The sequence below is a fragment of the Musca autumnalis genome, unplaced genomic scaffold (genome assembly GCF_047663935.1).
Source record: "Musca autumnalis isolate F117 unplaced genomic scaffold, ASM4766393v1 scaffold_1, whole genome shotgun sequence".
In the NCBI taxonomy this organism is placed as follows: domain Eukaryota; kingdom Metazoa; phylum Arthropoda; class Insecta; order Diptera; family Muscidae; genus Musca; species Musca autumnalis.
The window spans coordinates 320,859,096-320,880,631 of NW_027411644.1; the positions used below are offsets into that span (position 1 = coordinate 320,859,096).

The 21,536-nt window shown below is 36.0% G+C and overlaps 1 protein-coding gene across 1 annotated transcript in view; it reads right to left on the reverse strand.

The window, feature by feature from the left end:
* Kul (Kuzbanian-like) overlaps window positions 1–21,536 on the reverse strand; it is a 614,198-nt gene that overhangs the window by 3,305 nt on the left and 589,357 nt on the right. The window contains exons 10-12 of the mRNA XM_073962521.1: window positions 18,850–18,978; window positions 8,457–9,175; window positions 6,712–6,877 (exon numbers count right to left, since the gene is read on the reverse strand). Coding sequence (XP_073818622.1) covers window positions 6,712–6,877; window positions 8,457–9,175; window positions 18,850–18,978 — 1,014 coding nt within the window. The remainder of the gene's footprint in view (window positions 1–6,711; window positions 6,878–8,456; window positions 9,176–18,849; window positions 18,979–21,536) is intronic.

Sequence of the window (21,536 nt, forward strand, 5' to 3'; positions counted from 1 at the left end):
AGTAGAATTGTGGCTAATTTCATAAACTTTTAAAAATAAAATTGAGAAAATATATTAAAAAATTATTTTACAGCGTCGTCGAATACAATTATGAAGAAACCAAATAAAAGTTATTGGGAATCTAAAACAAAGTGTTCATCACGTAGTGTTACAATATCATAAAAGGGTTGGAAAAAAGTAGAAATGATTCAACGTACATAAATAGAATTTTGAAAAAAGATGGGTGTCAGCCTACGTAAAAATACTTTAAATAACATTTCCAATCGTTTCGTTTCGTATTTTCCACAGGAATAATACAAAGCGAAACAAAACCCACGTTGGCAGAGCTCCATGTTTAGTTTCGTTTTGTTTACATTCGTGAGTGCGAACAAAACGAAAAGTACTCAACTCCACAAGATCAGATAGAAAACGGAATAGTACTAAACACATGTGAATAAATCAAATAACTTTGGTGGTTGATAAAATTCACTGTGGTATGCTGATGCTAACTTATAGGGTCCCAGTTGGTAGTTGTCTGCTATGTGTCTTCAAAGTTGTCTTCAATCCATTGAAAACGGTTCGACGACAGCCCTTTGCGATCATCGACGACATTTTCACACAAATGTCGCAAAACTCGTGCACGATAAGTTGAGCGACAAGGTAAGCGAAGTTGTCATGGACGATAGAAGACATTTTCGTTCAGAATGTCACACATCGCACATGGAAGCGTGACAAATTTGGTGACACCGTTTTGTTTAAAGACAATTTTGAAATTTTTCGTTGATGAAAGTGTCATCGCAGATTCAATTTCCTACTGGGGTTGTTAAGCACTCACATGTGTGTGTGTCATTGACCATAACGCACAGCAAACGTTTGCGAAAAATTCTTTTTGTTTGGGTGGTGAATGAAACAACTCGGCAAACCATAGCCGAAGTATATTTCAGCAATCGTACAGTTTTCATATTTTTAAATTGAAACGATTCAGAGAAGCTGAAAAATTTGTGGCTTTGTGTGATTGGTACGGGAATCGTTTTGTTTGTTTCCGTTCATTGGTCAAAATAGATCGCTAGACAAAGAGCTGAATGAATTGCTTGAACTTATATTATATAACTTCTAATCAAGAGATACGGTTATATTAATAGCTTATAAAATGGTTTGAGGCTCTGAGAGTCGAATACGTATCCTGAAACCCGGTAGGTCATGTCAGTGTGGGATCCCAAGAACAGTGTATCGTCTTTAAAAGTATGTAGGTATGCATATACCAAATGGGATTTTATGGAAAACGATTTCAATGTAACGACTGGATAAATTCTTCTTCACTGGGAAGTTGGAAAGAAGAATAACACCGGTGAACAAAATGAAAAAGTTGGCTTGACGAGTTATTTTCAGCTCTTGTTTTCGTGATATAGCTCAGTAGTGTGATTCTCCAACTAATTATTGAGTTACCGACAAAAATCGGTAAAATGAAAATGCTTATAATTTTACGTTTTAAGTTTACCGATTTTTGTCGGAAACTCAAAAAATGAGGTAGAGAATCACCAATTATTTGTCACGGCAGATTTCTAATTTATATATCGAATTTGTAATCATACCGAAACTAAGAAACCACAAAAATTGGCTGAAAGATTGAATGTTATGGGATGGGGCACGCCTTTTTTTCTATTAAGTTTTTCCAAGTTTCTAGAAAAACATATATTTCTCGGCAACTATATACGGTATTAGGGTAATTCTTGGCAGGTAGGGCCAGTGCTAAAAGTATTGACCCTAAAATCTTCAGAAATATTGTTTTTTTTTTCGCAGAAGCAGTAGTTGCTTATTTTGTTCATTGTTTTTTTGGTAGGTAGGTAGCATTGTTGTCTTTAAGAACAGTTTCAATAAATAACCGTAGCGTTTACACGAATTTAGCTATTTTATTTTTCCTCAGCTATTAAATTTTAGCGAAATTCCGAATTCGGTGGACTAGAACTTTTAGGGTATAGCTTGGAACAATCTTCCGTTTCAACATAGTGATGCCCGAGAGTGTCTTCTTTCAGTCCATATATACCTTTGTACCCGTCCCGTTCCGTCCGTTTAACATTTTTTTTTGAAATTACATGGGTAAAAATGCGTTTTTTATACCCTCAGCATTTATGCTAACGAGGGTCACGGTGCTCTTGAATCAAATTTAAATGGAAGGTGATTACACCTGGGAAGTTTTTGCGGATTCTGAAACTACAATGTTCATAGATGAGAAAAGTAAAAAAACAAAAAAATCGCCGGAGCGCTTTTTTAATAAATCGCGATTCAAGTTGACTTTTTAGGGGTTGTTTAGGTTTTTGCGATTTTGCTTGGAAACCGATCTATGAACATTGTAGTTTTAGAATCCGCAAAAACTTCTCAGGTGTGAGCACCTTCCATTTACATTTGATTCAAGATCACCGTGGGGTATATACCCTTTCATACGGGCAAAATGTGCCTCATCGAAATAATGGTTTAAGACCCCAAGTATGGACGACATGTGTTTCAGACGATTTGGAGTTGACTTAGCCATGTCTGTCTGTCTGGCTGGCTGGAGCGCACGATAACTGTCGAACAGATCAACCGATTCGGTCCAAAATTAGGTTTTCGTAATATTTTTTCCAAACTTAGTTTAAGTTCGAATATGGACGGTATAAGTTTCATCAGGGCCAAGTCCCTACTTCTTGAGAAAATAACCTGAATGGTACAAAAGCGCATGATAACTCTCGAACGCATCTGCCGATTTGGTCCAAAATGTGGCATTCGTAATATATTGTGCAAACTTAGTTTAAGTTCGAAGATAAGCCATGTCGGTCCACTCCTTCAGGTACCTCCATCAAAAAAGGTCAAAAATCTTCGTAAAAATTGTGCGCACGATAACTCGTGATGGGAGTTACCGATTCGGTCCATACTTTACACATCCTAATATATCTACCAGTTATAGATCAGGTTTGAATATGGACTATATTTGTCCACTCTTTGGGGTACCTCCCACACAATATTTTGGATAAATTCACTTTAAGACCTGCTGTCGAATCACTTTGGTTTTTGTTGAAGCAACTTACGACAGTAAAAGTTTTTTTTCAGGGGCAAGTCCATACTTCTTGAGAAAACAGCCCGAAAGTTGTAAAAAATCCCTATGGCACCATATGTAGTGGCTCGAATCGGATACTGCGTTCGTCCACACTTTGGATATCGTAATATTTTTTCTAATATTAGATGAAATTCGAAGGTGGTGCATATAGGTCCACTACTTCCGGTACCTCCCTCACAAAAATTCGAAAATTTTCGCTACAATGGTACACGCGATCTCTAAATATTGTCGAAACTTAGTTTATGTTCAAATTTGGGTCCTGTCTGTCTGGGTACCAGCCACACAAAATGTTCAAAATGTTTGTGTGGCTAATGTTTTCCTAGTGACCATTTTTACAGCGAATTTATGTTTTTCGTAGGCTAGTGTGATAAAAAAGCTCTATCTATCGATATCCCCGCAAATTTTCGAGCTTTAATCCTATTCATACTTTTGTCGGTTCATATGCCCAACATTTTGAAAACCCCCATAAATACATATTTTTATACCCTACACCACACTGTGGTAAGGAGTATTATGTCTTTGTGCATTTGTATGTAACATACAAAAGGAAACGAAATAGACCCGCAGTTCTTTTGGGGATATACATGTAATCACTTTCTGAGTGCATTTATGCATGTCCGTCCGTCTGTCCGTCCGTCCATATATTTTTGTTCGCAACGTACAGATCGCATTTTTTGTCCGATTCAGCTGAAAATTGGTGAAAATCGGTTCAGATTTGGATATAGCTCCCATATATATTTTCGCCCGATTTCACGTATTTTCTGTACCAAACACGCTATATATTTCCGATTTCGATGAAATTTGGAATGTGTGACTGAATTCGGTTTGGAAATAAATGTGCCAAATTATATCGAAATCGGTTAATATCTGGATATAACTCCGATTTATATTTTACATATTCACAGTGGTGCAGGGTATAATATAGTCGGACCCGCCCGACAATGATCCTTTCCTTACTGGTTTTTTTTTTTGAAAAAAAAAACTTTTCAATCTACACAGGCTGAGGGTATATCTCTGTCGGAAAAGCCGACTGATACTTTTTTACTTGTTTCCATACCGTTTCCCATATAAAATATATTTTTTCACAAATGGAAATGATTTTGATATGGGAGTTTTTATAAGAGTTATATGAGTTTTTTTTAAACCCAAGGAGTATTTCTTTTAATTTTGGAAAAAAATTAAATTTTTAAATTTAAAAAAAAATTACTTTGTTTTATTTAAAATGATACTTTGCCACTTTTCTAGCTAGCAAATAATTTTTCGCTTAGCCTCAAAAAGTATATTCTTCCTCATGATGCAAATAAAATGCTGGCATTTAAATTAAAAATTACGACAAGCGTTTTATTTGAGAAATCCCATCATGAAGAAGAATATACTTATTGAGGCTAAGCGACAAATTATCTTCTAGTTTTAAGTGCATTTATAAATAAAACACTGAAACTTAACTTTTTTTAATTTTTTTTTGTTCATCTTTTTCCATACGTTACATGCGACTTGGTTTTCTTTATAATGCTCGAATCGAATCAATTGCGTTGCGCACAGCAAATTTAGTAATAGAATTTTCTATTTCCGCATTAAAATGTATACTTTTATACCCTTCACCATAGGATGGGGGTATATTAAGTTTGTCACTACGTTTGTAACTACTCGAAACAATCATTGTAGACCCCACAAACTATATATATTCTTGATCAGCGTGCATCGATATAGCCATGTCCGTCCGTCTGTCTGTCTGTGGAAATCATTCTAGCGTCCGAACGGATTGACGTAGATGGATTAAATTTTGGGAAAATCTATTATATGCACGTAGGACTTTTGGTATTGAAAGCGGGCTATGTAGGTCCACGCTTTCGTGTAGCCCCCATACAAAATGACGCGTCGTCGTTTTAAGGAATTTTTAAGATATGTGTCCCATTTTACCACCGAATTGGTTGTAAATTGGTATTTTGTGTCTCAAGAGGCCAAAAAACGTTCCTATCAAAGTTGGTTTATATAGGTCCACGTTTTGGTATAGCCCCCATATAACGCCCCATATAAAGTACGCGTCATTTTAATATATTTTGAATGTATTAGTCCCATTTGACAACAGAATCGGTTGTAACTTTGTATTTTGTGTTTCCAGAGGCTAAGAAACATTTCCACCGTAAAGTGTTTATATAGGTCCACGTTTTGATATAGCCCCCATAGGACGATATCTCCTGATTTTCGGAATTTTGAAGGTTTTGGGCTCATTATCACACCGAGATGGCTCAAATTTGGTATTTAGTCTTCGTTGGGGGTATAAAACTTTCCCCCAGAAATTTTTAGGTATAGATCCACGCCATCATATAGCCCCCATAGAACGGTACCTTCCGATTTTCGGTATTTTGAAGGATGTGGCCACATTAATCCACCGAAATGGCTGAAATTTGTGGTGGAGGGTATAAAAAGTTCGGCCCGACCGAACTTAACGCTTTTCTCACTTGTTTAAAATTAAATTAATAGCTGAAGGTTCAAAACACTGATAATGATTGAATTTGACTGAAATGTTCTTTTTGCATGACTTTCTCTTCTGGCAACGCAACTACTGTTGAGTTGCTATCCATATTCGACCCCTTAAATTTTGCATATTTGCAATAAATTTAAGTTGTGCAAAATTCGAATCCATTTAAATCTCAAAAATAAATCTCTATTGTTTGTTTGCCTTATCTATATCTACACGACTATTTTGATACCATGTTGTTGTCTACCATTTTTTCAGCTACTTTTGTCAGTGAACAAGATACTCTTTGGAAGACATTGCATTAAAGTGATGACCACTTGAACTTTCGGGAGATTGACTGTCCGTCCGCCTGTCTACATTAAGTAAACATAACAGGAGGACACAAAAATCGATCGAATGCAAAGATGGAAATCCATCTCGTATTTGGTTGGATTTTTGGTTTGCAAAATCTATTGTCATAAATGTCGTAAATCCAAGTTCTGTTTTTGGTGATAGGAAAGTATAAAATGAAAAATATAAAGGCAACAAACGTCAATTAAAATATATATGAAATATTTGAAACCAGGCGCAGGAATATGAAACAAATAAATTTATTGTTTGGATGGTTTTATTTGACATTCTATCAATTTAAGTTTGACAATTTAATTAATAAATAGGTACGGCGAGACGTAGTAAAATTATTGAAATGAAAAGTACTGTATGCCACAGTAACCTTAAAATTAATAATTGCACAAATTATGCAAAAATATAGATTTATGAAATTGTCAGAATGCTAATTCAACTGCTGGTGAACTAAAAACCCTGCTTACAAGGGGATTAAATCGAATGAGAATTACTCTCACAATGTTGTGTTACATAACCACAGATGTTGCAATGGTTACGGTTGATGAACCCAGTACTACACGTATCATGTATTTTTAATTATTTCTTCTTATATTAAGAATCATTTTAAGAACAAGTCATAAATATTGCAATATATCCCATACAAACCATCATTGGTAACAAATCTCCCGTCAAATAGACAAATGAAAAATCTTTTCTATTTTTGCAATTCTTCTTCCAACCATTCGCAAACAAATCAGTTTGCCAATAGTTTTACTTGGCTTGAGATTTTAGTAGATTTTAGCGTTATTTTTTAAAGATTTTCATCTTTACTTACCAATAGCACAAATACACCCACAACAGCCAAAGCCACGGTATACCAGTTGTGTTGTATCCATTTTTTGAATGTTGCAATGCTTTCTTCGGACAGCAACAATTTTCGCAATGTCGCCAAAGGACCAGAAGGATCAACTTCACGACATTTTTGGAAGACATCACAGTAACTGTTGATATGAAGACGATGTTGATGACATTGTTGTTGTCGGTGAAAGATGAGTAAACAGGGAATAGTTGGGCACATGAAAAAAAATGAAGAAGAAGAATAAAAATATTTGTTAAGTTTATGATTTGTAAAAAATTGCATTAATTGGTGAATAATTTAAGAGGATAGAAAACCGTTGTGATTTTTAAAGACAAAGCTTTGGACAGACATATTTTTAAATCCTTTCAGACAGAAGAGCTTTAACAATTGTTTGTATAAATTTAGTTTGAGTTTTATATTTTTAGGATAGACCATTCTTTATATTTTTTTTATCCGTCGGACCATGTTTTATTATAATCAAAGTACAGGTCCCATTTATTGTCCGATTCAAATAAAAATTGGGAAAGATCATTTCTTTGGCCAAAGGACGAAAGCCATTTATTTTGATTAAAATCGGTTCAGATTTGGATATAGCTCCCATATTTTCGATCGGTTTTAGGTATTTGGTGCACCATTCACGCTATATATATACCCAATTTTAATGACATTTGAAATGTAAAGTATGTTAAATTATAATGAAATTGGTTCAGCTTTGGATATGGCTCCCATATATATATTTTCTCCTGATTTTAGGTATTTGGTGCACCAATCACGCTACATATGTTCAATTTTGATGAATTTTGAAATGTGTGACGGTATTAGGTCTGGAAGATTTGGAAATGTGCCAAATTATATTAAAATCGGTTCAGATTTGGATATAGCTCCCATATATATTCGCCTGATTTTGGTATTTGGATTTTGGTGCATAAATCACTCTATATATCTCCAATTTTAATGAAATTTGGAATGTGTGACAAAATTAGATCTAGAAAAGAGTATGCCAAATTATATTGAAATCGGTTCAGATTTGGACATATGTATGTAGCTCCCATATATATTGTCGTACGATTTTAGGTAGTTGGTGTACCAATCACGCTATATATGTCCAATTTCGATTAAATTTGAAATGTGCGACGGAATTGAGTATTGAATTCGGTCGATTTGGCTGTGGCTCCCATGTATATTCGACTTATTCACACTTTTGTAGGGTATCATATAGGTCGGCCTAGCCCGACTTTGAATCTCTCCTTACTGGTTTTTTGTATTACATATGTATTTTTATTTATATTATTTTTTTATATTTTTGTTTTTATTTTTTAATTATTGAGGCTTAAAAAGATTTTTAAATTAGTTTCAAAATATGTACCCGTATATATTTCTATCTTTCTAAATTCCTCCTATCTACCTATTTGAGTCAAACAATGTCATCACACATACACAGAAGTATATGTGTGTGTAAAAGGATGGAAACATCTCACACTGTTATTTGGTTGAATAATTTGGTAATGGATGTGGTCATTTTAAAAGATTTGACACTTGACATAGTGGTCAAGAGGAAGTGCACACATTTGTACACTCACACACACACTCACGTGCATTAACATTAAACCACTATCATGACACACAAAACCACAAGCATGTGACACTGTTCACTGTTATATTCCACTTCAATTGTCCATTGATGACCATACCAAATGGCAAGATGCATCTCTTCAACTTACCCATTATAATCATTACAGGGTGTTCCAGGTTTGGCATACATATCGGGCACATCAAATGGTGGTTCATTCCATTCAAATGAACTGCGACATGGGTTATCTTCTCCCGGCAATTTACAGCACAATTCACACGATTTGATTTTATCATCCTTGGGTCCGGGTATACATTGGCATGATTCCAGGCCATAGGCCAAACAAATACTTCCAGTACATTCACCCATATAGCAAACAAATTCCTTGTTACAAATTGTTTTATTTGGCTTATTAACCGAGGGCGGACACTGTGGCATATGGCCATCACAGAAGCTGGGATCACGACAGCCGTTATCATCTCTACACTTATCGCCATATTTCAATTTACAATCTCCCGTACAGCAGGGACCTTGTGAAGGACTGCACATTGCCTTCGGAGTGAGGGTGCACGGCTTCTCATCATTGCGCGGATGGCGTGACATGGGAAAGCAACAAGAATCTTTACAATCCTCTTCCCAACCACAATCACATTGTTCACCTGGTTCTACAACGCCATTACCACAAATCGACGATTGCGGTTCGGTAAAACAACCTTTGGTACTACGAGCTTTGGCATTTAGTACAGGTTCAATGGACTTTAGTGAGCAGGGAGAGAATTTGTTGTTATTCTTCTTGTCTCCCGATGTGGCACGAGCAAACATTATGAAATTGCCATCTTCGCCGCCGGGCGTACATTGTTCGGGATCGTGCTGGAATAATAAAGAGAAAAAAATGAGTTGAAATTTATTGAAAAACGTGTTACAAAAAGTACGAACATTTTATATTTAAAAATAAAAAGGTTGATAACACTATGCAACACTGAAAATGCAAACAACTTCTAGTATGCATTTTTTGAAAGTACATATTTAAACTACAAAAACCCTAGTAGGGTTTTGTCCTGACAGATCCAGTTCGGATTTTATGGCCTCATCTAAACCGGGCTAAATCTACACTTTTTTGCATTTATTAGGCCCTTATCTCAGAAACTTGCTGTCTTAAGCAATATTGTAGCCCTAAACTAGTAGAACTTATCTTTTGAAAAAAAAAAACACATAAGAAAAACTCCATCTAGGGCATCAAAATCTATAAAATATAGAAAATTGTACATAAATAAAGTTCTCAACAATTCTTTAGAACATTCTGAAATTCTAAAATGCTTACTTCATGTTGTTTCAGCGGTATTTTGCATCTTTTACAACACGTATTGCAAACACAGTTCACACCAACAGTTTATTCTCGCTTTTCGGGTTTCACTACATTATTGAAATTTTGTGTTAAATCGTCGTTGAAAAATGTACTGAAAACAACGGCATAGAGGCATTTTACAACAATGACATGTTCTGACCGTGCCACCGTGGTGCAATGGTATGCACACCCGCCTTGCACGCTGAAGGTCGTGGGTTCGATTCCCCGGCCAGTCAACATCAAAATTTTCAACGGTGGCAAGATACCCCTCAGTAATGTTGGCGACATTTCCTGAGTATTTCAGCCTTGTAAAACTTCTCTACAAAGTGGTGTCTTCAGACACGCCGTTCGGACTCGGCGATAAACAGTAGGTCCCATATCATTGAGCTAATATGAATCGGGGTGCACTCATTGATATGAGAGAAGTCTCCCTTGTCCCGTATGGGATGTTTGTGGAACAATTATTAATTATATTACATGTTCTGAAGAGTTGTGTATTACATTCCAGGGAATATTTTTCCAATAGAAAATATTCAGAAAAAATTAACGGTTTTGGAGATACGGTGCGAAATGTATAAAAATTGTGGAATTTTTGCATATATTTTGAAATTTGAGGCAATAAATGTAGTTTTTCGAGTTCATTATTTCTCGAAGTATTTTATTCTTGTCCTTATCTACAAATTTGCTTAAGAGGTCAGAAGAAAATTCGCATTGGTTTCAAAGATATAGCCCCTAATTTCTTTAAAAAGTCAATATTTAACCATGTTTAGATGGGGCCATAAAATCCGAGCTGGATCTGACACAACAAAACCCAACTAGGGTTTCTTGCCGTTTGGGTCTGTACTTTCAAAAATCCTCAGTTTGAATTGTTTGCACAAGATCACCTTAAAATGTTGCACAGTGTAATAAACCATCTCGCCAGAATGAGATCAAGACGGCAGTAAGCCGGCTGAAGAATCTTAAAGCCGCTGGACCCGAATATGTGTCATTCAAGTTCCTTTACAATGGAGACTACAAGTTGTTGTTGTTGTTAAGTGATAACGATCGCATCGTAGCCCATAAAACCAGTCCGAATGAGAATGGCTCAAGACAGCAGTAAACATACGGAACGAAAAAGGCGACGACATGATTTAATGGGTTACCAGTAGTAGCGATGAACCAATCCCAGATGATCATATAATAGGGCAGCAAGAGCAGATCGGTTGTCAGCCGAGGTATTCCAAGCTGGATGTGACACACTTCAAAATATAGAAGAAAATAGGGGGTACCGTTCTATGGGGGCCACATGAAGATGTGGGCCAATACCGACAAATTTCAGGTGGAAAATTTTATACCCTCAACGAAGACCAAATACCTCGGGTTTTGGGTAGGGAAATCGCGCACCGGGAATTCCCGGGAATTCTCGGTTTTTTGGTTACGTGATTTTCCCGGGAATGAAAATCATATTTCCCGGGAAATATTTTTTTACAAATATCACAACTAATATTGAATGAATGAATAAACTATGCCCGTCAATTTTATACCATAGAATCAGAATTCGATTAGATTTTACAGAATCAATATATTAAAAAAGATTTGGAAATAACTTATATACATATCTTTAAACTGAATCGGTCATAATTTTGCATATGGTAATATTAGTTCCAGGCATAGAACGGGTACCACACAAAATTCGGAAAAAGTGAAGTTTAAGAGCTCCTCTCGGATCGATTTGATTTTTTTTTGCAGTTTGTCTTTCGGCCCCCTTTACGACGGTACAAATTTTGTCGGGGGACAAGTCCATACTTCCTGAGATAATGCCTTAAAAGCTCCAAGAAACCTTGAGGGCAACAACTAAAATGGAAAATTGGCAAGATTACTCCCACAGGAAGTTTCTGATTGGCCCTAACTTTGCACATCGTATTATTTCGTCTATTCATGTATAAGGTTGCAATATGGACTATATCGGTCCAGCCCTTCGTGTACCTCCAACACAAAATTTAGGAAAAGTGCAGCATAACAGCTCACCTCAATTTTTTTAAAATTTCGAAAAAGTTCTACTTGAAAGCCCTGTTACGACGGCGCAACTTGTTTTGGAAGGGCAAGTCCACTCTTCCTGAGGTAAAGGCCCAAAATCTCAAAAAAAAAACTGCCGGTACCAACTACATTGGTTAGTAGGTAAGATAACCGTCGAAGGGAGAAATCTCCCACATTCTCTCTTTTAAATGTTTGACATCATGTTTTGTGTGCGGCCCTAGTTAAAACGGTAAATTTTTTTCGTGGCAAATCAATACTTCCTAAGAAATTGGAATTTCTGATCAGTAACTTCATTGTTTGAGCGATTTCCATCGCGATTTCCTTAGCTTTGAATATTGGGAATGGTCAGTGTGGGCTAAATCCGGGCAACACGATGCATTTTTCCATATTTTTTCTTTTTTAATCGACAGAGCAAAAACGTGTCATCCATTTTTAAGCCCGGAACCCTTGGAAAATATTGTATTTCATATAAGGTACTGTGGAAAGATAAAAAATCGCAGAAATATTAACCCACTAATCCCGGATTCCCGGGAATGGTGATTTTATGATTCCCGTTTCCCGGGAATGATAAAAACCGGGAAAACCCAAAACCCTACAAATACCAAATTTCAGCCATTTCGGTGGGATATTGGAGCGAAAATCTTCAAAATACCGAAAATTCGTAGGGTGCGTTGTTTGTGGCTATATGCGAACGTGGATTAACACACAGGGGGTTATCATGAACGGCGATTCCCCGTGAATTTTTTACTTTCTCCCTTAAGTTGCAACGGCGGAAAAACAAAACTCACGGGGAAATTTCATTCATGATAACCCCAACAAACTTTTAGGGATAGACCAAATACTTTATTTTAGCTATTTCGGTGGGATATTGAGGCCGCAACCATCAAAATACGGAAAATTGGGATGTACCGTTCTATGGGGACCATATGAAGACGTGGATCTATATTGATAATTACCTTCGGGAATATTTTATGCACCCATGGAATACTAAATACCAAATTTCACTCATTTCGGAGGGATATTGAGCCACATCGTTCAAAATGCCGAAAATGGGCAGGTACCGTTCTATGGTGTCTATATGACGACAGGGCCGCGTCAAATACAGACAAATTTCAGACGGAAAGTAGTATACTCCCAACGAATTTCAGCCATTTCGGTGGTATATTGAGGCCACATCCTTCAAAGTGCCAAAAATCGGGAGGTACCGTTCTATGATGGCTATATAAAGGCGTGGACATATACGTACAAATTGTAAATGGAAAGTTTTATTCCCCCAACGAAGACCAATTACTGAATTTCAGCCATTTCGGTGGGATATTGAGGCCTCCACCTTAAAAATGCCGAAAAACGGGAGGTACCGTTCTATGGTGTCTATATGAAGACGTCAACCTATACATACAAATTTCAGGCGGAAAGTTGTATACCCCCAACGAAGACTTAATACCTATTTGTGGCCATAACCTTCAAAATACCGAAAACCTTCAAAATACCGAAAAACAAGTACAAAAGTATCAGTCGGCTTTCCCGACAGAGATATACCCTCAGCCTATGTGAATTGGAACTTTCATCTACGGACAGATCGAATGTACAATTTAGTGTCTTTTCAGAATTTTGTGTCACTTTTTGGACATTTGAACTTGCCGACAAAAATATTTATTAGGATTAAAGTTCAAAAGTTTTGCTGAGGAGGGAATGGACCGACATAGTGCATTACGGAAGTGGATCTTATTTTGACTGTCATATCTTTTCGATAGATATCGCGCTCACTAGTCATTTCAGTGGGTTATCGTACACCTGTTGGACCAGTATGCTAGGAAGCATGGACTTGTCCCAAACATAATATGGCTGTACATCATCGGTATAAATTTCTCCGAACAGACCCTAACAAATGTTGAACTATTGGACACAAATGTTGAACTATTGTGGGGGAGGTATCCTAAGGAGAGGACCGATATGGGCCATTTTAGAAGTTAAACTAAGTTTGGAAAAAATATGACGAAGGTCAAATTTTGGACCAAACCGATTTATCAGTTCGAGAGTTAGTGTGCTCTCCAACTACTACATATGGTGCCATAGGGGTTTTTTTTACAACTTTCGGGCTGTTTTCCCAGGAAGTATGAACTTGCCACTGAAAAACTTTTACTGTTGTAATTGAGACAGCGATTGCAAGTTGCTTCAACAAAAAACAAAGTGCTTCGAGAGCAGGTCTTAAAGTGAATTTATCCAAAATTTTGTGTGGAAGGTACCCGAAGGAGTGGACAAATATAGTCCATATTCAAACCTGATCTATATCTGGTATCAATGTCACAGGGGTTTTTGAACCTTTCAGGCTATTTTCTCAGAAAGTAGGGTTTTGCCCCTGATGAAACTTGTACCGCCGTATGGGGGGGCTGTGAATACAAGATGCTACAACAAAAATCAAAACGATTCGAGAGCAGGTTCTAAACTGAACTTTTCCGAAATTTTGTGTGGGAGGTACCCGAAGGCGTGGACCGATTGAGTCCTTATTGGAACCTCATCTAAGTTTGGTACAAATTTCACAATGTGGAAACTTTGGACCAAATCGGTTACTCCCTTCTAGAGTTATCGTGCGCACAAATTTTGCGAACATTTTCGCATAACCTATCCTATATCTATATAACCTATCTTCGAACTTAAACTAAGTTTGGACAAAATATTGCGAAATCCATATTTGGGACCAAACCGGTTCATCCGTTCGAGAGTTATCGTGCGCACCAGCCAGCCAGACAGACAGACGGACATTGCTAAATCGACTCCAAATTGTCTGAAACACATTTCTTCCAAACATACTTGGGTCTAAAACCATTATTTCGATGAGGCACATTTTGCCCGTATTAAAGTGTATATACCGTCGTTAGCATAAATGCTGAGGGTATAAAAACAAGGACCTATGTTGAGGGCTTTTGGTGGGAAAGTTTCGTGACCACAGAGAACCTCAAATGTCAAATTACAGATATTTCGTTAAAAATTGTAACTAAATGTCCCAATATACCGAAAATCAAGAGGTTTCGTTATATGGAGGCTATACCAAAACATGGACCTATGTTAACGATTTTCTGTGGAGAACATTCGCGACAACTGCAAACCTCAAATTTCAATTTGCAGCTAGGTCGGTTAAAAACTGTAGCTAAAATCCTCAAAATATCGAAAACAGGGAGGTACCGTTATATGGGGGCTATATCAAAAAATGTACCTATGTTGACAATTTTTGGTGGAGAACTTTCGTGGCAACTGAGAACCTCAAATGTAAAGTTACAGCTAGTTCGGTTAAAAATTGTAGCTAAAATCCTCAAAATACCGAAAATCGGAAAATACCGTTATATGGGTGCTATACCAAAACGTGGACCGACATAGCTCATCGCCGAGTTGGACCTGTCTTCAAATAAAAGACGTATCTTCCCAAAATTTCAGCATTCTCTTTCCATTTTTGTGGATGCTGGAGTCATTAAAAAAAGACGAACGGATGGACATGCATATGTACATCCACTCAGAATTTTACCGTGATCAAGAATATATGTACTTCATAGGGTCTTCGACGAATATTACGATGTATTACAAACGGCATGACAAACTTAATTATACCCTCCATATTATGGTGGAGGGTTCAAAAAGTATTCACCATAAAACGTTGTGTGTCTGTAGGGCCTAATTTGTAGCAATGATATCTCCCTGCTATAATTCATGCGTGTAATTAATTCAGCAAATAGTAATTTGATAATTACCAATCCATTTTTGGAGCAAAAACTTCACGCCAATGCGATATTACACATAACTTTATATTCCACCACTACACATGTACGAAATATCACTTCATTTAAGCTGCATCATCTTACAAAGTTCTCCATCCTCTTGTGGCATTTCAACACACACACATATACAGCCACACAGCTGCAAGACATGGAAACGCAATAACTTAAAATGTAATTTGTCCTTGTTACGATTTAATCGATGATTAAAGAAAATTTCAAGTACCGCAAGCGTAAAGGAGAGCATGATGATGATGATGATTATATCATGGCAGCAATGTGGAAGAATGAGCTTAAGAAACTTAAAACTTTTGATATGCTCTATGAAAATAACAACAATCTTTTAAGATGAAAACACCGGCAAAGGATCACACAGCAACATAGTTTGCTAACCATTATTAAGTGGTGGTGGTGGTGGCTACGAAAGAAGCTTACGAAAAAAAGAAACGGATGGATTTCATGATAAAACAAAATCAATGATAATAGGGTGTTTTATAAATAGCATTGAAAGAAAATAATGGAAAGTTCTATTAACTCAATTTCCTTTTACTTAAAAGCTCAACTCTAAAATACACAACTATATACAAAACTTATTTCAATTGAGACGCCCTAATAATAATTTACTATACAGCGAACAAAGAAGTGCGGTATCTTTAGAGTCTATTGCTGCAAGCGAGGAGTGCATGAAAGTGTATCGGACTGTATAATCTGTATATGAGTATGACTTCCATTTCCTTCCCTTGGAGGGAGAACGAGAAAAAACAAAAACCAAAATACTCACATCTAACCGAAATATACAACGGAGGAAACTATAAAAAAGAACGTATGTTGGTTAACTTACACTATACTTTATACACATGCATGCAGACACACTCACACAGACATATGTTTATACACTTTTAAAAGGAATACATATATCATATACACAGGAAAATCAAGTTCCTCTCGACGCCATAGTTAAAAAGTTCAACGAAAACGAGAATTTCATGCTAACGCGACGAACTGTAACTAATTGCATTAAGTGCATTCCATTCATTGTAGTCAAAATTGCAGACACCGATATACACATATGCACATACGTATGTGTACAGATATATAAAGAGTGTGAGAGAGAGGAAATGAAACAACCTTATTTCCAGACACCTATACACACGTTATTGCATCTGCTTGTGATTTTCCATCGCCTGATTCAGAACGCATTGTTACCCGTAGATTTGTTAAATCCTATGTTGTATTGTTACGTTTGTAAACTATGGTGTTGGATCATACACACATATGCATGTATATATGTATTTATAAAGTGTATATGTGATTCGTGGGTGTATGAAGGTTTATTAAAGAAGATGTTTTTTGCAAAAATCTAACAAAAGGCCATCTTTCAGGTCGTAAAATGAAAAGAAAAGTTTAAAAGCCTTAACAATGAAACTACTACGACTAATTAACATTAATTTTTTGATACATAAGGACTTGAGTGCATTTCACTGATTTACTCAAAAAATGTATCTCTCGGGTGTGAAATTAATATTGTTTAAAATTTAATGATGCTGTCTATATAAATAAAAATCAAATGTCGTTTGTTGGTAATGGCATCAGTTGAGAACGGCTGGACCGATTTTGATAATTCTATTTTGAAATGGTCGTCATAAACCGATTGTCAGTTCGTCTTAGCCGTACTTAACGTTGGTTTCACTTGTATTCTTTTTGAGGTGGTAGACAAAAGACACTTTCCACCATAAGATACTAACTTGTCATTCCGTTTGAAACACATAGAAATATTCGTCGGGAACTTTATAAAGTATAAAGATGTAAAATTGCCGGTATAGGTTTACGATTTAGTATAACGGCACGGCCAGATTTTATGTATTCGACGGACAAGAATCCGAGATATTGTCCTTGAGGATGAAGAGTTATGTAGGCAAAGGCATATAATTGTAAATCAAAATTCTTAACAGTTTGAAGAAAATTATCCCTTTTGACATAAAGGTTTCAAGTAACCTTAACCACGAAAGTGTATGTTAAGCGGCAATACTCTATGGGATGTTGTGGAACAATGTGTTTTGTTTTTGTTTTACCGGTCAGTAATAATGGTAATTTCGAGCATCATTCAAATTCGGAAAATTGTAAATATACTCGTATGTCGGTGTTTGGTAGAGAAACCTTGTAACGATACCGTTCGATTGCAGTTGCTTTGAAGGGTTTTGCTACATGTTCTGAAGTGTGAAGTATGCTGAAGTACTTGTTACTTTGTATTTCGTATTGTCAACGAGGAAAAAACGAACAATATAGGTCTATGTTTTGGTATCCTCCCAATGTACTGTATTCCGAAAGTTCAAACTGAGATGATAAGTTGTGAATTTTATTTTATCTATTTTCGGAGTCGACTCCGGAGTTGGAGGCGGAGTCGAGAAAAAAAATGGACTGGAGTCGGAGTCGGAGTCTAACCAAAAATGGCTCGACTCCGAAGCCCTGCATTAAAACTTATTACGACGGGTCAGCAACGCGAACCGGTGTCTGTTAGTGTTAACATTAAATCAAATAGTTCATTATGCTCTATGCTAAATATGGACTATATAATTGTTTAGTTTTTCTGCAATAATTTGGAAAATCAAAATTCATAAAAAAACATTTTTTTCTGCAAAGAAAGCCAAAAAAAAAACAAAATTGTGTGAGAGATGTATGAACAAGTTGCGATAAATATTGGGTCACTTGAGGGCCCGGGAGTTACTTATTTTCCCGCAACATCCTCGACAGAGACTTCTCTCATATCAATGAGTGAACGCCGATTCATATTGGCTCAATGATATGGGACCTACTTTTAATCGCCGAGTCCCACACCACTTGTAGAGAGTTTGTTCATGGCTGAAATACTAACGAAATGTAAGATAATACGGTGGCTTCCTTTTGATAGTTATCGTGCTGACACAGCCATTTTAGTTGTTCGCAATAAGATTTTTTTCCTTTTTGGTCATTAAGTCAGTAAGCATGGATATGCATGGACTACCTTCGAAGAAAAGTTCTTAACAATCGTCGAAGAACGCTTAAACTGTATTTTTTGTGATGGATGTACCTATAAGCCGTCTTCGCTATAGACCTTTTCGGAGCTTGATGTATGTCTGAATGAAATGTGACGATGTGCAGGGATTGATCAATATCAGCCCCTCCTTGCGATTAGAATAACCACCAGTTATTTAAGCTGGCCAACGTAGGATTTTTTGGATTTTTCAAAGTTGCCCACACAATACATCACATTGCAATAAAAAGTAGCTTAGGCCAAAATTTAATTACGATACTCGAACCGTCATAAAACTTCACTTAAAGAAAATTTTGAATTTTTGTGAGGCAGCAGCCGGAGATGCATCAAATTGTTCATCTTATCAAAGTATATAACCCTCGTTATTCAAATTATTTCTACTTACCGGTGAACCAAAATTATGACCAATTTCATGGGCCAGTGTTACATGTGAAACGGCAGGTGGTACATGTTTACCATAATTCAGTAGTGTAACAATACCCGTATTAAGAGATTTTAAAGAACCGCGATAATGCTGAAAAGAAAAAAAAAAACAAATTATAGATTAATTATAACATTTTAAGGTTTAAAATAATTAATAACCATAAATATGTGGGTGATGTTAGACAAGAAGTGATAGTAACAAGTCCCTCTTTTATTTCAAGTTGACCCAGATCTGTGTATGGTTTCACCAAGAAAAATATGTATGAGCCTTTTGGCTATAGAGTTTAAAAACAACATGAAACGATAAAAACGTTAGTCATTTCCGTAAGTCCAGTGCATACGATATCTCTCGAAGGAATTAACCAAACTTTACATGACCTAATATTTCTACCAAAGTTAAAACAATTTCGAAGAATATTGCTTTACATAGATGGCTTTTTATACCCTTAGCCTTTAGTAGAAAGGGTATTTGGGCAATATTTTTGAAAATTTAACATAGTTGAACTTTTTATAACTCGCGAACTGTGGTTGTATATTAAAAAAATTAAATGCTTTTGGAAAAAATGAAATGTTTTTAGACTTGGCAAAAAATATTGACCTTAAACGTTAATTTGCATGGAAGCTGTGTCTACATTTATGGTAAAAAAGGGTAAAAATGGGTTGAAGCCAACGTATCTTTTTTTTTGTTTTCTCTCGATTTGTGTTAAACCACACTTTTCACGACTTTCCTGTCAAAGTAAAAGAAGAAGCCAACTAAATAAGGATCATCTCACCAATATATAATTTTTCAAAGTTTAATCTGCGTCCACCATTAAATGCTGCTGACGTTTTGAAGCCAGATTTTAAGTATTTTGTGAAAATGTCTTCTAATTTCGTTCCGCAAACAGTTTTTTTTTTCAAAAAATCATATATCACGGTGCTTTTGAAACAATTTTAAATGGAAGGTGCTTACACCTTGGAAGTTTTTGCGGATTCTGAAACTTCAATGTTCATAGATGAGAAAAATCAAAAAACAAAAAAATCGCCGGAGCGCTTTTTAAATAAATCGCGATTTAAGTTGAAATTTTTAGGGGTTGTTTAGGTTTTCACGATTTTGCTTAGAAAAGGCAAGTCTTATCAAAATGGGTCTAAAGAAAATGTTGTAGCTATGAAAATTCTCTACAAGATCGACTTTTATGGTATTTTCGTAGTTTTTACCATTTTTGAGATATAGAAGTTCAAATTGGGACAATGCACTGACTGTATCGCCCCCTTATAAAACAATGTCATGAAGGGTGCGCCTTAACTAACTTTTGATGAAAACCGCTTACACAGCGAAAGTTTTTGTGAATTCTGAAACAGCAATGTTCATAGATGAGAAAAATCCAAAAACAAGAAAAAATCGCTGTAAGGATTTTTAAATAACCCGCGGTCAAAATTCACATTTTTAGGTTTTTTTTAGGTTTTCACGATTTTGCTTGGAAACTGCAAGTCCAATCGAAATGGAGCTAAAGAAAATGTTGTAGCTGAGAAAATTCTCTAGAGGATTGACGTTTATCATTTGTTCCCAGTCTGTACCATTTTTGAGATAAAGAAGCTCAGATTACATTTTTTGGTCTTTTTTGTTAGGGTTTCGCGATTTTGCTTGAATACGGTAAGTCTTATCGATATGGGACCTGAGAAAATCTTAAAGCGGTGAAAATTCTCTACAAGACTGGCTTAAGTAACTTATCCTTAGTTGTAAAATTTGTTTAGATATATAAGTTTATGTTGGGAATTTGCAGTCATGACATTGATTTATAAGGGGTGATACAGAATTGAATTGTCCCAATTTGAACTTCTATATCTCGAAAACGGTAAAACCGAAGAGAAGTCCATAAAGGTCAATCTTGTAGAGAATTTTCATAGCTACAACATTTTCTTTAATCCCATTTTGATAGGACTTGCGCTTTCTAAGTAAAATCGTGAAAACCTAAACAACCCCTAAGAATGACGAATTAAATCGCGATTTATTTTAAAAGCGCTCCGGCGATTTTTTTGTTTTTTGATTTTTCTCACCTATGAACATTGTAGTTTCAGAATCCGCAAAAACTTCCGAGGTGTAAGGACCTTCCATTTAAAATTGTTTCAAGAGCACCGTGATATAGGATTGTAGAACTCGCGATTCTGAGTTATTTGACATATGTGTCGTGAATGTAGTTTACACAGCTCCACAGAAATCTGTATCCAAATACGAAAAATCTGTGCGAACAATTTTCTAAAAATCATATTTTTCGGGCCTAATTTTTACAAATGTCATTCCAATTTCTCGTACTTGATTGCAAATTCTAGATTTTTACGTTGCGGATCCCATTTATCAATACTCCAAAGTAGGAAAATCGCCTAAAATTGTTTTTGAAAATATCGCGCATTTTATCGCATATTTTACGGGCCATGTAGAAGCAAAATCTGTCCATTTTCTTGTGAGTTTCAAGAATAATAGAAGAAGTACTCCTATAGTTTTTTCCAATATTTTCAACTCAAGAGTGCAAGTGAAGACTATTTTTTCAAACCAAAGTTAATTTTTGTTACCCAAATATGTGCATATTTTGCCTACAACATCCAAAAAATTATCCCGATCAATATAATGTTGGTCTCATTTGATTCGCTGTGAAGTTTTTAGTTAAAACT